This window comes from Natrix helvetica, assembly GCF_964273705.1.
Source record: "Natrix helvetica genome assembly, chromosome: 2".
Taxonomy (NCBI): domain Eukaryota; kingdom Metazoa; phylum Chordata; class Lepidosauria; order Squamata; family Natricidae; genus Natrix; species Natrix helvetica.
Window position 1 is genome coordinate 237,994,022 of NC_138552.1, and position 18,076 is coordinate 238,012,097.

General features: G+C 42.2%; 1 protein-coding gene across 1 annotated transcript in view; it reads right to left on the minus strand.

Moving 5' to 3' along the window:
* CAPN14 (calpain 14) overlaps window positions 1-16,882 on the minus strand; it is a gene marked incomplete at its 5' end in the record, with an annotated part of 53,228 nt that extends 36,346 nt beyond the window's left edge. The window contains 9 exons of the mRNA XM_081943927.1: window positions 5,509-5,672; window positions 7,318-7,392; window positions 9,027-9,112; window positions 11,095-11,160; window positions 12,418-12,592; window positions 12,955-13,091; window positions 13,790-13,911; window positions 14,665-14,734; window positions 16,634-16,882. Coding sequence (XP_081800053.1) covers window positions 5,509-5,672; window positions 7,318-7,392; window positions 9,027-9,112; window positions 11,095-11,160; window positions 12,418-12,592; window positions 12,955-13,091; window positions 13,790-13,911; window positions 14,665-14,734; window positions 16,634-16,882 — 1,144 coding nt within the window. The remainder of the gene's footprint in view (window positions 1-5,508; window positions 5,673-7,317; window positions 7,393-9,026; window positions 9,113-11,094; window positions 11,161-12,417; window positions 12,593-12,954; window positions 13,092-13,789; window positions 13,912-14,664; window positions 14,735-16,633) is intronic.
* Between the last annotated feature and the right edge of the window lie 1,194 nt (window positions 16,883-18,076).

Consider the following 18,076-nt stretch of genomic DNA (forward strand, 5'->3'; position numbering starts at 1 on the left):
ATACAAAAAGAAGGTCCAGTATGTGGCCACCTTCATGTGTGGGGCCCTGAATTAATTGGGTCAGGCCCATGGCTGTCATGGAAGCCATGAACTCCCGAGCCACCTCAGATGCTGCTCCCGTCGATGGCAGGTTGAAATCCCCCATAACCAAGAGTTTGGGGATCTCAACCGCCGTCTCCGAGAACAGCTCGAGGAGCTCGCAGGGCCGCTGACGTATAGCGAGGAGCCAAGTATACAATCAGCAGACCCCACTGCCTCCCTGGGCCCCATTTCACACCTAGCGACTCACACCCGGGTATCTGAGGAACAGTGAACTCCCTCGGCTCTAGACAGTCCCGTATAACTACCACCACCCCACCACCCTTACCCAGGGCCCGAGGCTGATGGAATGCACGGAAACCCGGTGGGCACATTTCCACGAGGGGTAAACCACCCTCGTGGCCCAACCAGGTCTCCGTTATCCCTGCAAGGTCCAGCTCCCCCTCGGAGATCAACTCATTAATGAGGGGGGCCTTGTTGGTCACGGACCTTGCATTGCAAAGCATCAGCCGCAGGCCCTGGCTCTGTAGTTCCTGACCACCTAGGCTGCGGGGGTTGGTACAAACGACCGGGCATAACCAGCAGCCACGGTCTCCCAACCGACCTTGTGATCTTCTCTTGTCCTCGCATCCCCCCCTCCCCGCGACCGTTGTAATAAAACAACCCTCAACGAGAATAACTTGTTCCCTCTCCCCCCCACCCCGCTCACTTCCCTCCTGGACTCACCTGTTCGTCTGGCACTGGCTTCCCTCCCGGCCTGGTTGTCCCCCCCCTTCCCAGAACCCCCTAAAAACAATACAAAACATTTGGATAAAAAGCCCCTCAGCTTCCTTTTCTTCCACCTCTCGGGGTTCACAAACCCGTCATCAAGGCTGGCCCTTGAAAGAGCCAAGGGCCATGCATGTGAGAGAGGGGCTTCTCGCAGGCGGAGCAGGTCTAACCTCGAATAGATTGTTGAGTTGTTAAAAGTCCCAGTAGGGTAAGGGTGCTGATGGTACAAAGTTAATAGTTGATAGCCGGCAGGGCTAGGGTCTCAATGGAGGACCGGGGGTTTTAATGTCCAGATGGTAATTTGGGAGAAAAGGGGGGGGAGGGCGGGAAGTGTTTGAATGTCCCAAATGGTGGAGGAAGGCAAAGATGGCAGAAGAGTGGGAGAGTGGGAGAAAGTTCAGGTGGTCCCAGATGGATGTGGGTTCCTTAATGGGGGGGGGCATTCTTGGCCCAGTTGTTTTGGCGTAGGCAACCGCTCAGGCCTGTCCATAGCCAAGACAGGGCCTCCAGTGGCCTCGAAGGTTCCAGGCCACCCCCAGCCGTTGTTTCAGGTCTTCACTCTCATTCACTTTCATTCCTGGTTCCCGGCCAAGGCGCCCAATGAGTGCACTCACCTTGGCCTCCCATCCGGCGCCCCAATGTTCTCTAAGTTCGAAATAATTCGGCAACTTCTACTAGTGCCGGAAAGGCCCGGCAGGGGCATGGGAGCCGCCAGGAACGGCAAGATATCATACAGGAGTCCCTGGCTGCGGCTCCTTCTACTCGTCCGTCGCCGCAGCCGTCTCCCTTTGCCTCTTCCGGTTGCCTCCGGCTGCCTCCCAGCCCTGCTCACCTCTCCGGTGCCTCTCCGGTATCTTTGGTGCCTCTCCGGTGCCCCGTTGCTCCTCCCGGTGCCCCCGGTGTCTTTGGTGTCCCTCCGGTGCCTCCGGTGCCTCTCGCCCCCTTCTCCTTGCTTTTTCGGCTTTTTCGGCTTTTTTCGGTCCGCCGGCGCCAGCGCCGTCAGCACAGCCACACCGCACCGTCGCCATTGTTTCACAAGCTTCTCCCAGCCGCTTGCCGCCCTCCGTTCCTTCTTTCCCTCCGATCTTCACCGACCACCCTGGCAGGCCAAAACAAGCCCAAAACAAGCCAGGGTGGTCGGGCTATCCAACTCTCAGCCCCTCTGATGACATAAGGGCCGGCAGCAATCCCCTACCCGGTCGGGAGCTCCATAGTACTCTTAGGAGCTCAAGAGGCGACCGCCATCATTGGAAGCTCCTCCTCCCTAGCATAGTTTTCAAAACGCTCTAATTGATCAAGATAGCTTTGCATTTCTTCCTCAGCATCTGGGAAGGATTCATAAACCTTGCTTTCTGCGTGGGAGTGTTTTTTCTCTGCTGGCAGTTGCCATTCATCAAGTGTTTGATAATCTCCAAGAGTCTGGGAATGGAGTGGCTTTGGCAAAGTGGGAAGTTTTGGCTTGGCCCCCAAAAATTCATAATCTCCTGGAGATATTTTAGAAGCTGTAAAAAAAGCTGTAGGCCAAAATACTTGGAAGGATCAAAACACTTTGAGGAAGACGGTGGCCATATCCATATATTCATTTATACTTTCCAATTGTTCTAAATCCTTTTTGAAACTTTATCTTTGATCATCTTCAGTGTTACAGAAATTGGAACACACAGCAAATAGTGAATACTATGAAATCTTTCGCTTACTAATAGGAGAATACAAAAACTATTACCCATTCAATGCCCTCCACCATCTACTATAGGTCCTACAGCAACATGTCAAACACACAGCTGATATAAAAAAAAGAAATTAAATAATTGTTACCATTCCTACAAATCCTTTTTTTTTTAAGTGGTGTATAATAATTTTGATTTTCTGGACTGGCTCGAAGGATTGGGAATGAGGGAGGGGACATTTTATGGTGCTTTGCTTTGTTCCTTCAGGGCTGGTTTTAGTAGGTGTTAGATGGAAAAGATACTCTTGTTCCCAACTACTCCTTTGCGGGGAGCCACAAAGGTTTGATTTTCTCCAACTTTTATTCAACGTGTACTGTATGTGAAATTGCTGCATGAGCTTATCCACCAGTTTGGGGTTTGGTATCATCCATAAACTGATGATACCCAATTAGATCATTCAGCCCCAGTCCAATGAAGTAAGACGGTCCTAACCCAGTGCCTCAAAGCTAAGTGGATCTAAATGTGGTGGACGTTTTTGATTAAGTTCCATCAAGACTGGGTAGATATAGTTATTGGGGAAACTTAGTTTAGGGAGATATTGTATTTTTAGCCTTGGAGGGGATTGCATGTCCCCATTCAAAAGTAGTGCTCAACTTGGGGCTTTCATGGATTCACAGCTCCTGCTTGATGGACACGTGGAAACTGTGATGTGCAAGTTGCACCCTTTCCTCAGATGGGAAGGTATTCAGACAGACATTCATGCCCTAAATACTTCACAGCTTGAATATTACATTGTGCTCTATAGGAGACTGCCACTGAATACCACTCAGAAATTTCAACTGGTCCAGAATTCAATGGCATGGCAGTGATGGTATGCATATATGACATCTTTTCTCTGCAAACCTGCATTGGGTGTGATTCAATGTACTAGTTATGATGTATAAAGCCCTATATAGCATAAACCTTAGTTATTTAGTCTTCCAATATCTCAGGGGTTGCCACAAAGAAGAGGGAGTCAAACTATTCTCCAAAGCACCGGAGGGTAGAACAAGAAGCAATGGGTGGAAACTAATCAAGGAGAGAAGCAACTTAGAACTGAGGAGAAATTTCCTGACGGAACAATTAATCAGTGGAACAGCTTGCCTCCAGAAGTTGTGAATGCCCCAACACTGGAAGTCTTTAAGAAGATGTTGGATAATGATTTGTCTGAAATGGTATATAGGGTTTCCTGCCTGAGCAGGGGGTTGGACTAGAAGACCCCCAAGGTCCCTTCCAACTCTGTTATTCTATTCTAATTCTATTCTATTCGAGGTGGCATCTGCCCAGCTAATTTAAGATTTAGGTTGGCAAATTTGGGGGGTCTTTCAATTAAACCATGTCATCTATCAGTACCCAAGAAGCACTCCTTCTCTGTCAGCATGGCTGTTCTCTGCAATAAGGTTCCCATTGAGGGTCAGATGGCTCCAACCCTGTTGACATTCTGGGGACCATAAACACCTGGTTGTTCTCCAAGACTGGGTTTTTTTTTTTCGATGGCTAGAGCCCCCTATGCTAGATTATTTATTGCTTTTTTATTACGTTTTTTATATTGACAGGTGTTTTGTGGTTTGCCCAAAGCTGTTTAGAGTCAAATGGCATCAAACTGAATAATAACAACAACAATACCCATCAAGATAAGGCAGAATTGGATTTGGAGTCACTGGTTTTGGAACAAACATAAAGCATAAAGTAGCTGCTTTGCCATCCCACACCAAAAGCCTAATAAAAAGCCTGGCACTTTCTGTTTAAGTGGAGGAGGAAATAATGAAAACTCTTGTCAGCTTCACTCAGTTCCTTTGTCTGGGTTATTGTGGAGGGTAAGTATGTAAACTTAGAACAATCGGCAGAATTCAGAACAGAGCAAAGTGATTTGGGGCTACATTGGGATGGTTGAGTAACTGCGGTAAAAGAGAACCTGTGGCATTTTCAAGCCACCTTTCCCTTTAGGTAAAGGTTCCCCTCGTATATATGTGCTAGTCGTTCCCGACTCTAGGGGGGGGTGCTCATCTCCAGTGCTGTCCGAAGATGTCTCCGTGGTCATGCGGCCAGCATGACTAAATGCCGAAGAACCCCAGAACTCTGTTACCTTCCCACCAAAGTGGTCCCTATTTTTCTATCTCCATTTTTATATTCTTTTGAACTGCTAGGTTGGCAGAAGCTGGGACAGGTAACCGGAGCTCACTCCGTTATGCGATGCTAGAGATTCGAACCACCGAACTGCCGACCTTTCTGATCGACAAGTTCAGAAAGTCTTAGCCACTGAGTCACTGCATCCCTTGAACTTCCCCTTTAAGAGCTTGTAAACAAATGATATAGTCCTCCTTTAGTAACCATTCATTTGAAGCTACAATTGAAGGCACTGAATGAGGAGGACTTACATCTCATCCTCAAAGTTGCCATTGTTGCAGTGTCCCTGAGGTCATGTGCTCGCCACATGTGAACTTTTCTGCCTGTTTCCCACAAGCAAAGTAAATAAAGAAGTCGGCAGGAAGTCAAAAGTCCTAGTCACTTGCTTAGTGAGGTCCTGCACTCCTCACTTAACAATCACAACTGGATTGTTGTTGCTAAGCAAATGCAGTCACATAACATCATATTTTATTATCACATCCCTTAGCAATGGGCATTCTGGTCCCTATTGCCATTGTTAAGCATGGACTACCTGCAATATGTCTGTTGAAGGCAGTTTATATTCTTAATCACTTCCTGCTTGTGGGAAAACTGCCCATCAACTCTGCAAAGGGTGGGTAGAATCACTTTTGGGGGGCAATCTTATATCTAAGCTGATGTGCATGCTGAAACACATCATTATTCAACAGAAATAGCTTAAGAAGGATTCTTCAGCTAGAGTTAACTGAGCATTTTGATATCATATCATTCAATATTATAGAATTGTCTTCAAGTTGCTCAGATGACATTACGATAAGGGAACAGATGCACAGCTCCTTAAACCAAGGGATTATTTTTCAAACCTCGTCTCCCCAGAAAGTCTCACCTCTGAAGTTCTTCCATTTGCCACCTGCTGTGCTTCCTTTGATCCATTTGCCAAACTGCATGGAGCACATCCACTTCTTCCCACCTTCCACACTCATGAGATCAGGAGTCAATTTACAGATCATCAGATCCACAAAATGAATTTTCAAGTCTTCCAGTGACATCCTATGATTAAAGAAATAAAAAGCCCCACCATGTTTTATGACCAGATAGGTAAATCAGGAACTTATTCTTTTTCTTTAAAATCACCTGTCATCTTGTCTAATTAGCATTGACAAAGCCGATAGGTATCACCAAAGGAAAAGATAAAAGAAAATGCAGACTTGAGTAAAATGCCTGACATATCATTAGTGCTGAAACATGAATATGAGTGCAAGAGTGAAAAGGCAAGAGCAAAGGGAATGTTATTTGTCAAAAAGCATAACATTAAAATCTATGTCGATATTGCCACCTAGTGGTAAAATGCTATAATATGAAACCATGGAACAAATAACTTTCTGACACTATAGTTGTGGAGCGTGTGTGAACATTTGTGCATACGTGTGAAACCATTGTGCATATAAAATGCTTGTGTGAAATGTATGCATGTGATTGCATATGTGGTGACAAGTATGAATGTATGTGCAAACGTGTGACAAGCTTTGGGTTTTCATAAATGGCCCTTTTTAAACCAAACATAAACTACTTGCAAAAATTTCATTGGTATGGGTTGGGATAAGATGTGTCTGATTTTATAAAAGATTTTAGATTCAAATCTCATCTTATCTCATCCAAACTCCATATAGGAAATGCAGCAATAACAGTAACTAGTCCACCACTTTCTGAGACTACACCAACTCTTATACTTGGGAAGTTCTTCTAATATTTAATGAGGAATCTGTATCTCTGCGGTTTCTTACCATTAATTTTAAGCCTGCATTCTGGAGCAGTGGAAAACAAGCTAGCTTCATCTTTTGGATAATACTCTTTGGAAGTTTCAAGATAGCTGCAATAAAGCTTTCTGAAGTGATATATAAGAATAAGTTCTATTGCTATCTTAATGCTTTATTTTGCCAACTAAACACATATGGGAAGCCACACCCTCCCAGAAGAATGAAATATTTTAGGAAATATTAAAAGGCATAATATTATATTTCCCTAAAAGAAAAATAGAGAAACATGTTCTTGGAGACAGAAAGCAGCGGGCAGGGGGGGCATGCGGGGCGAGCAAGTGGAGAGCAGGCAGTGAGTGGGCAGGCAGGTGAGGCGAGCAAGAAGGTGGGCGGGGCAAGCAAGCAGCGAGGAGGCAGGCAAGGCAGGCAGGGTGAGCTGGCAGGTGAGGCGAGCGAGCAGGGCGAGCGAGTGAGGACCAGGCAAGGTCAGGGGGGCCGGGCCAGCCAGAGGTCATTACCAGTTCAGCGAATTAGGCCAAATTTCCCCTACCGGTTTGCCTGAACCAGTGCAAACAGCTGAATACCACCCCTGATTTCTAATTGCTAGAACCTAGGGGTATCCAGGATTGAGTAAACCTATTGTGGCTGTGCAAAGGTTAGATGAAGCAGTTCAACTGGAAGGTGTTTCAAATGAAGGACATCACTGAAGAAAGTTTGTGATATTCACCCCATGAGGGATGGGGCAATAGACCTGCAGTCTGATACCCATTTTCCCTTTTTCATCTTTCCCTGCTTCTATTCAAGTGGCCCCGCCACTTCTATTCAGAGGCACAAACTTAAATGAAGAAGATGGTTCCAAATAATACCGGTACTGAGCAAAAGCATCTGGGAAAAGAATAGATTGAAAGACATAGCCATTTATTATTTCATGAAAGTACCAGAATTCTCCATCATCGGAATTTCTTCGTAGCAAAATCTTCTCTTTGGGGCTGAGAAGCTCCCATTTTCCAGAGCTAAAGTAAAATGAAAAAAAAGATGATTGTAAAACAGAGCTCACTCAGCTTTGATGCATTAAGAATTACAGGTCCAGTGAAGGTCCGGACTCTCAGGCAACACATTCAGAAAGACACAGTTCAGAAAGAGCTTCTGCTGAATTACAGCTTTCTCTGGACACCCAAAATTTACCTATTCTCATTCTCAGCCCTAAATTAATGGTGCATGTTTATTTACCTGATATATAATGTTTAGTTGGAAAATTGCATTACAATATTCAGAGGATATTGAATTTTCAGATAATACCTGAAATTTGGTTGATTCGTTACTGGGAGTCCCCATTTGCCTATGGTAATTGGGACCAGCTACTCTATTACTAAATAATGTGGTTATAAGGCATGAGGTCAAGCAACCATGACAATTTACAACAGCAATTTTGTTAGCCCCAGTTGCTCTTCTTAGGCAAATATTGGTTACAATATCACATGGTAATGTGATTGCCATTTGCAATCTCCCGCCAACTTACCCATTGACTTTGCTTGTTAGAAGTCAGCAGTGAAAGTCACAAATAGTCATCATGTGACCAAGAGTTGGGTTGGATCGGGCGAACCAGTAGTAGCGGTGGTGGGAGGCTCCGCCTACCCACCCAGACATTTCTGTGCATGCACAGAAGTGTCGCGTGGGAGCGCGCCTGAACCAATAGTAAAAATATTAGCAACCCACCACTGATGTGACCCTGGGACACTCTGGTGCATTGCGAGCCAATCACTGACCACCTGAATCTCAATCATATGACCTCAAGGACAGCTACAACTATGATGACTCATTCAGCACTTCATACAGTTGCTGAATGAGTGGGTGTTAAACAGTACAATTTAAATTTAAATGTAAAAGTGCAATTTAAATTTAAAAGTGAAAAATGCATAAATACTTATTAAATTCAATGTTTTCCCTCTTCTTTTATCCTAGTTAATCCTCAAAATGTTTTTGCATATAAAGCCTTAAATAATGTTTTAAAGAGAAGTCGCTGATTTACTATGTAAATTTACTTTAGATGGAGTCCTCACATATATTATTGTTAATATACAGGATCATTTTTACATAGTGCATTAACATCCTATTAAACTGCAGATAAATGTATTGTTTGCTATTATTAATTCTATATCTTTAAATCAACAAATAAATACTATCACAACTAAAAATAAGTGCTATCAAGGGAAACTTTATCAAAACTTTATCAGAAAAAGATTTACTTCCTATGGATTTTCTCAGCCCCCATCATAACTACTTAGAGAAGTTGCTGGTATTCTCACTTTTGATCAAGACATATTTAAAAGTCTCCAATTAATTTGGGCTATTGAAATTCCTCGTAAATAAATCGCAGTCCTGAGATTTTAATCTGTCTTGGGTGAGACCAAGGAAAGTTATAAAGTTTCTTTTTCATACAGCTGCACCACCATGTTTTATTTTCTGGTCTTTGGTGTAATGTGTTTAAGGTTCACCCAAGTTCAGTTCCGCTAGTGATGTCTGATCTTTCAAAACAGCTCAGTGTTGTGTTCTAACTGATAGCCTTGTCTGTGTTAATCTCTGCCTGCGGGTGGCATTGAGATTGCATCCATCTGAAGTGTGACTTCATTTTGCTGTAAGGACTCACCTGTCACTCCAATCCCCTTTCCACTCAACTTTTCCCCAGGGATTTCTTAGCCTTACTAAATTTTCAGGTCCATGTTTGCATGTCACCTTTGGGAAACAATAAGAGATTGCTACAGTAAGAATTATTCTTCAACTTTTCATTGCTTTGGGTAACTATAACTTTCTAAGTAAGATACAAGATATCAATATGGGTTTAGTAAATACTGAGTAACTTGTTGCCTAAATATTTGCAAGGGCATTCAGGTTCCATAAGTCCAATTTTGTCTTCTGCCAGGTTTTGATCCATTAGTAAATAGTTTGCCATTTACCAAAAGAAGCCAAATGTACAGGCGACATACTAGAGAACTGGGAAGAAGGCTATGATTCTGACTTTAAAGAGGATAATCTATATTAGAAGGGGCGCCCTGTCTAAAATACAAAGATAAAGAACCATAGAGAGAGCTATGAGGGATCTGAAGTTGCCCATCAATATTCAACATTGGAACTCAAGACTGTACACAGAAATAATCTAATTCTAGTCTTCTTTACCACAGGGAGATATATTTGTAGTATCTATTATTCAGCATACTAACCATCTGGGCTGATTTCACATACCATGCTAGGTTAAAATATGGTTGGGTGGCTTGTATTCAGTATGCAAAGTGGAAACTAGATATAGTGCATTGGTGGGATTCAAAACATGTTTACTACCGGTTCTGTTGCCATGGCTTTGTGGGTGTGGTGTGGCTTTACGTGTGTGGCTTTGTGGGCATGGCAGGGGAAGGTTACTGCAAAATCCCCATTCCCTTCCCACCACACTAACCTTTCCAACTCTGTTCTCCTGTTTAGGAGATCAGCTGGGAGGCAAAGGGGACGGGGCCAGCCTATTTGCCAGTTCTCCGAACTACTCAAAATTTCCACTACCAGTTCTCCAGAACCTGTCAGATCTGGGTAAATGCCACCTCTGATATAGTGCATGCACTCAGTATTTTGGCCATATGATTTGTAAAAAAAAAAAACTAGACCCCCTCCATTTCTCACTGTCCTCATTTTAGCAAGATCAAATTTCCTCAGCTTAGCTTAGCTACTGTCAGCAGACCTCATGAATCAGTTACTGCTTTTGATTTACACAAGAGGCTAGCTAATACTCTTCTATCTTTTATTCATGCCATTAGAGGGAATATGGTAAAGCAGTACTGCAGCTGCCTCTGTGCCTTCACGGGTTGTGCAAAATATCATTCATAGCTTTGGTCTCTATGTGACAGCTCCACAAAGGTTTTTGTGCTTCCCCAGCCCCTTCCTCATTACTGTGAATTTTCAGTCAGTTAAAATTGAAGTTAGTGATTCTAAGTCTAGCTAAGGTAAGAGGAAGGGGGATTCAGCTTATAAATAAATCGGTTGCAGTTGGTCTAAGAAAAATGAAGGCTTTTACCTAGTATTTTCTGCTTTGCTCTAGTCCTTTCCTTGGTCCAGGTGCAGGCCCCAACATATTCCTTAAGGAATATTCCCTAAGAATCTTTTTTTGTCTTTAGCTGCTGAACATCAAATGAAGAATTGTTCTTCATTTTGAGGTAGAAAATGTACACCAAAATCATCAAAATATAAGTTCTGAAACTGGCATCATAATATTGTTTTTAAAAAGCTCCACTAAACTCTTCCTTGAAGCTTAAGAAAAATCTTAAGTTTTCATACTACCTGGATGGTATGAAAAGTTTTCATATCGCCTGTCTCAACAAGGCCTTCCCACTTGCATTAGTGGCCCTACTACAGTGTCCTTTGGCATACAAAGAATATTAAATCTGGCCTTCAGTCACCAAAAGGTTGTCTAATCTTGAGTTATAGTAAGCTAAACAACAACAGATAACCAGAAATATAAAATGAAAGCCAGAAAATCAAATAGTCAGGTGTGAGTCAATAAAGATATGCCATATTTTCAAAATGGATGAACTGTTGGCTTCACTCACTGCTTAAAAATGCTAAATACACAGCTTATTTCTAAATTTCTTCTTTGCCATGTTAAGACAGAAGGTAAGAATATAAACCCATTAAGGAAACCATGTCTGGAATGATCAAAGCAAGCGTGCGCTTACCTTTCGAATGCCAGTCACAGCATAGGCGTGACCAGCCACTAAGCCATTCGCTAGGACCCTTGTTGGCTGTAGGAAAAACAAAATCAACATATTTCACCATGCTGGGAACTATTTTCTTCATGCCTAGTGGAACCAATACAGTTTTAAGAGAAAACAACTGGCAGTTGGTCCATTCTGAATATTTGTAAGCAGTTTGAGCTAAACTCCTCACTAAACTTTCTGCAAGCTATTGTGAAATTATGGGGATGATTCAGCTACTGGATAAAAATGTTCATCTTAGAAAAATAAAAACAATTGCTGAGCTGCGGCACAGTGCAGAAATAGGAGGATAGCAGCAATATCATTTATCTCCACATATGAAATAATCAGAATCTGATTTTAAATAAGTTATGTATTTGTATAGAACTGTGATGCAAACCTATGGCACGCGTGCCACTGGTGGCATGTGGAGCCCACTCTGTGGGCATGCAAGCTGCAGCCCAGCTCAGCTCCACATGCATGCACGCGTGCCTCCTGCCAGCCAGCTGATTTTGGGTCTTTGCTGCTCATGCGGGAGATGCGTGCGTATGCACGGAGGGTGGAGGGGTCATGTGCGCATGCAGGACACACAAATGCATGCATGGAATGGGGGTGTCCTGCATGCATGCATGGGAGCAGGAGGTGTGGTTCCCCCCACGTCCCATTGTTGGTCCCAGGAGGCTTTAGGGAGGCCTGCTAGGCCCAAAAGGGACACCCCCACAGGGGGTGTCACACGTGCATCTGTGGAGGGAGAGCATGGGAGAGTGTTGTGGGTGCATGCACAGGGAGGCATGGCATGCAGGGGTTGTCGTACACATATTGCATTATGGGTGTGGGCATGTGTGGGTATGCTGTCGAACGTGCACGCTTTCAGCACGCGAGGACAAAAAAGTTAGGCATATAGAAATAATGCAATTTATAGAACTCCTTCCAAAACGTTTCTAAGACAGATGGGGCTATAGAAAAGATACTCTTAAATGACAAATAATTTATGTCTTTCATTAATGCGAGTGTTTTAGGCTATTTTCCCCCTCCAAAAAACCCAAAGTTCTTATAAAGGGATTCATATTAACCTTATTCTTTTTTTAATACTATTTTTTTAGGGGACATTTGCACTCTTAAAAGAAGGTGCCAAAAATCTTGTTTTTCATCTCCTTTATTAGAATAATCTTTTTATCACATAATGTTCTTTTCTGGGCAGCTAATAGAGGAAATGTCTCACTTACTTCAATAAATAACATACAGGGAACTACAGGACAAATTGTTTTTAATAATAATGTGAGAGAAAAGAAAGAAAGCTCTTACCCCTGCATGAGTCTGGCATCCCATGAGCGAGCTGCTGTAGGTTGCTCTTATCAAGATGTCCCAGAGATCAGGTGATGCATCCGCCAACTTTATTGTCATATTAACTCCCCCTGTGAAATCTACCAGCGCTTCCGACACTTGCCCAATCTGTAGATCTTCATAAGAACCACACAGCCTGCCAAGAGAATTTTGCCAGGTATTTTTAAAAATGGATGTTAGACTATAACAGGGGTCATCAACCTTAAATCCTCAAGGAGTCACAAACTGGAAGCCCCCCATTCAATTCTGGAGCTGATTGGAAGTCCAGTTCTCCCACCATAGAGTCTCCTCCTAGCATGGCATCCTTTTTCTTCTATCTGTCCAAACCAAAAGCCCTATCAATTGTGGCGCCAACCAGCGACAGGGAGCCTCAGCAGAGGAATGAAAGAGCCATATGTGGCTCCAGACCCACAGGCTGCCAACCCCTGGACTATTATAACAATAGATTTTAAATAGACTGAATAAGATCCATAATAGAATGCTAGGGAAATCACATACTTGGCATAAGCTTTTTCCAGAAGAGCTCCCCAGAATAGGTTCTTATAAACAGAAGAAAGAAAAACAAGCTGACCAGCTTCATTTACTGGTAGTCGATCATCTACTACAACGTCAATCCATTCTCCAAAATGCCAGAACTGAAAAAAAAGGAAGGGAAAACACAATGATCATGTTCCTATTTCAAAGACGGAGAAAGGGCATTATCTAATCCTGCTCATTGGTGATCAAACCATAACTGCAGGAAAGTATAAGTGAACTTTTTGCAACAGTAATGTGATAATGATCAAAACAATAATGTTTGAAGAGATGAGTTCGGGTTATATGCAAGTCAGATGGATCTCCAGGATCTGAAGTGATAAGGAGGAGTGTGCATTTGATAGAATTAAAGCACTTCAGATGAAAAGATTTTTCTTGCTTGAAAAAGTTAAGTATCCAGGCTACATAATGTTTTTGATTTGTTTCACGGGATAATGTGGTCATTTTCCTCCTTGCAATAATAATCCTTATCACAATAATCTCACATGCATCATTGTGCAAATGAGACATGTATTATGTAATCTGCACCTACTATTTCATATGACTAATATAGCACGGTACATAAGTCATGTCATTCACGCAATGACATCATGACACATATTTTCTCTCTATTTTATTATTCCCTTGTGCAAAGGCCCATATCAATGGCAATTCCTATCCTAAACCTCTAAAGAGAACTATGTAATTCATAGTTCATATATTGACAGAACTGCCTGAATTATTCATTATGTTTACAGAAGTCTAACATTTTTACTGTTAGGATGTTTCATCAGATAGCTGTACTGGGAATTATGCTTACCTTGAAATGAAATATTCCAGCATATTTCTTCTTCTCAAAACTCTGGTTATGTGGTACCACATTAAATAAAATGTCTTCATGAAATGTTAACGCTTCCACTGCAGCCAAAAACCAGCAGTTCTCTGTGCCAAAATTAAGGAAAACAGAAGATGACCTTATTTCAGGCACTAAATAGAAGGCAGTATACATTCAGGTATTTATTACTTTTATAATTAACCAGGAACTGACTAATAGAGGCCAAATGTAGCTTTGTGCCATATTCTGTAGAATGCATTTCATCTTCAGTAGTAAATTTGTAACTGAAGCTTAGGTTAGAAAGCAGACCTTTTATACTTGCAGTGAAATTTTATTTGCTTATTCAATTTGTATAACTGCCCATTTCATATTTGTGACTCTAGACAGCTCACACAATTAACCTACAAAGATTTTCTTTAAAAATTGCATTTTTGTTCCATTCGCATATATTTATGGTTGTGTGGTTGACTTTATATTTTGATTTTCGTGTGTTTTATTGCTGGAGAAATTCCAAATGGGCAGCAAAATGTCCTTTACTTAAATTGGAACAATTGGTTTTAATCTGCCTTATTTCAAGTCAGAACCTTCCATGAAATTTAATTATTTTTCATAGGCTAACTTTCCTGAAAATTTCATCTAAAAAATGTATAGCCATTTAAGCTTATGCTGCAGATATAACAAATAAGTAGAGGCAGAATCCTGATAATTCCAAATATAGGCTACATAGCTCAATTTGGAGCAGCCTATTTTCTGTCAGACCATTCCAAGTTAGAATGGGCTTTCCCCAGAGCTACTACTCTTGAAATAGATCTGGTAGGCTAAGCCAAACTTGACACATTCTCTCTTGAAATATTTCTTACCTATCAGTCCTTGACATAGAGCAAGCCTTTTTTTGTTGGTAGAATAAAAGATTGGATTCTTATGCAGCTCCTGCAATATATAGGTATATATAAGCCACTTTAAACCCACACAAGACTATGTTTATACAATGCCTTATTGTATAAATATATTTATAATATTATAAGCCTTTCTGTTTTGCTATCGTATGAAACATGTTGCAACTCAAGAAAGAAGTGTAACATAGGGAGTTTGTAATCTAGCATATAACCAAGGATCAGCCTAAAAGTAATAAGTGCTTCCTGCCAGCATTATAATATGTGATTTAAGACCAGTCCCAAGAAATCAGAATAGTTCTGACCAAGGGACTGTTTTCATTTCTGAATTGAATGAGTCAAAACATAAATACAGTGGCATTTGGTAGTGATGAATATTTAAATGAGAATCAAAAGAAGGCCTAGAAAAGTGATGAGTCAAACTATTCTTAGGAATCAATGTTAACAGAATGTGTTCGTCATGTAAATATAAAGTTTCAGCCTGTTCATTCTTTCAAAGATAAAGTGGATATATTTTAACATAATACATCTTTTGTTGATACAGTGTTTATCCCCCGAGCTTTCATAATCAGATAATTGCATTCTTAGTTTCCCTGGAACTACTGAAACTAGTATTATTCGTTTTTCTTGAGAAAAAATGATGATCATTCAAAACCGCATTTATACGCCCAAGAATAATATATCTACCAACAAGGAAATATCAAGCCAAAATCCAAAGTTAAATAAAACCAAAAATATCAGGCAATTCATGGAAGCTTGACATTCAGACAAATCAACCATCAATAGACATATATTGTAGACATAAGCCACATGCATACATCATTCAAAAGAAATAATAAAAAAGCTAAGAAGGAAATACAAAGAGCAAAAAAAAACATCCTCACCACCGCCTACAACCAGATAAGGAGGGATTAACACCAGAAAAAGAAAGAAAAAATAATGTCTTAATCAAACTACCAAGGATAGAACCATTATCAAAGATAATATTATCAGACATCACTAATTGCAACTTCACAATATTGAAAGAAAAACAATAATAAACGGACTGGAAACTATCGTGCACAGAGGGCAAAAGAGAAGTTCAGTTAGAGCAGTCAGTTAGAGCTGGCTTAAGAACAGAATAAAGTGCCAGAGTTCATCCTCTCTTAAGGACTTAAGAAGTCTTACATTAAAAAATAGCATTTTTGAATTGATGCTAGAAAACACAAGAACAGGATATATTTGCAATGGGCTAGGAATAGCAGGCACAATGTAACCTCCATTCCTGCATTCAGAAAACTGAGCCTCTGGTACAAGCAAGGGGTTGAGTAGAAAGTACAGATCTACCCTGACTGTGGTTCTCTGAAGTATGAAGTTAATAACTTTCTCATTGTCTGGTCTTTTTTAAAGCTAAATTATGTGGCCTTGAATTGCAAAGCATGTGTTATACCTCCACAGGTAGTCTTCAACTTGTCATCATAATTGAGCAGAGTAAGTATATTCTGCCAGTCTTTAAGCAGGTCATCACATGACCAACACAATTTTGCAACTTCTTTTGTGGCAGTCATTAAGCGAACGGCATGGTTGTTAAACAAGCCTGTTGTTCACAATGGGTGGTTTTTACAGGAAACTGAAAATAAACACTGGTTTCCAGCAAAAAAAAAAAAATGTGACTCACAGTCTCAAGACATGAGATGCTGCATACAGCCTTAAATGCAGGTTGCTTGCTGAGCTCCCAAAATGCAATCATGTGACTATGGGTGGGTGTTGGAACTTCAAATCCAGGTCATAACTGTCTTTTTCAGAGTCCATCATAACTTTAAATGGTCACTAAATAACCGGTCATTAAGCAAAGACTATCTTTGTAAAACAAGTCCTCCATACTAAGATTTCAGAAAACCATTTTCTTTTCTTTCTTTTAATAAAATGTTCCTGTAATACAAATTGCATCACTTACATGTGGCCTCTTCCACTGTATCTTTTGGGGCAGTTTCTGGAGCAATGGCCCTGTGCCCATGGATCTCACATCTGCTGGGAAGGACAGGTCTTCAAACAAACACCCTTTCTTCAAGCACTCTGCCAGCAAACTGTGATAGTTCTGTTGGCTAAGCTTATTGGGCTCTGAAAAGCTTTTTGTCTTCAAGGGTGTCCATTGCTGTCGCTTCCTCTTCTGTTGGTGCCTGCAAAGTAGCTGCCGAAAAGGCATAACTGTGTCACACAGTGTTGTGCTGAATCTGCGTAGTGGTTCTAACTCCCCTTTCCAAAGCTAGATGTTCTTCAATCCAAATTTCACCTGTTTGGAAAGATACCATAAAAGGTGAACAAGTAAATAAGTAAATAAGCAAGCAAGTTCCCTCATTCACTTGCTCTATGGCACTCTCCGGGCTATTAAAACATTGTGGGACGTGTCATATTAAGGAACAAACTGGGTTAATTTTTCAACGTCACATTTTAAAAAGCAAGCGACGAATCATGTACCCCACCCTAAGTTTCTGGGAGAGAAAGTAGAATTCAAAACAGAAAAGAGATAGCATACAAAGCACATTAAAAGCAAATAAGGAACTTAAGTCTGTGCTGCAGAAACAGTCTTTTTAATCTGGATTTCTAAAGAATGCCTGACTGGTGTAGATAATGTCATGCTCAAACAACCCCTCCAAGACGGAGTGGCTGTGGCTTCCGGCCGCCCGGTTCAACCAGCTAATCCCAACACTGGCCATTGGGGGTGAACAACTGGCCCCCATGGAACGGGCGCGCAATTTGGGCGTCCTCCTGGATGCCTGGCTGTCCATGGATGACCATGTGGCAGCCGTGGCGAGGGGGGCGTTCCACCAGGTTCGCCTGGTGCGCCAATTGCGCCCCCTATTGGACCGGGGTGCCCTTCGCACAGTCACTCACGCGCTGGTGACGTCCCACCTAGACTACTGTAATGCTCTCTACATGGGGCTTCCCTTGAGATGCACTCAAAGACTGCAGCTGGTCCAGAACGCGGCCGCGCGAGTGATTATGGGGAGTACGAGATACTCCCATATAACACCTCTCCTGCGCGAGCTGCACTGGCTTCCTGTGGTCTATCGGGTGCGTTTCAAGGTATTGATTACCATCTTCAAAGCGCTCCATGGCACAGGACCTAGCTACCTGCGGGATCGCATCCTGCCCCATACATCCCTACGACCAATTCGCTCTCACAGAGAGGGACTTCTCCGGGTGCCGTCCACTAAGCAGTGCCAAAGGGCGGCGCCCAGGAGTAGGGCCTTCTCTGTGATGGGCCCAGCCCTCTGGAATGACCTCCCCCCGGATATTAGGATTACCACCGACCTCCGCTCCTTCCGTTCAAAACTCAAGACCCACCTTTTTCAACTAGCAGGCCTGGCTCAACCATAGCTCCATTTTATTCCTCCTG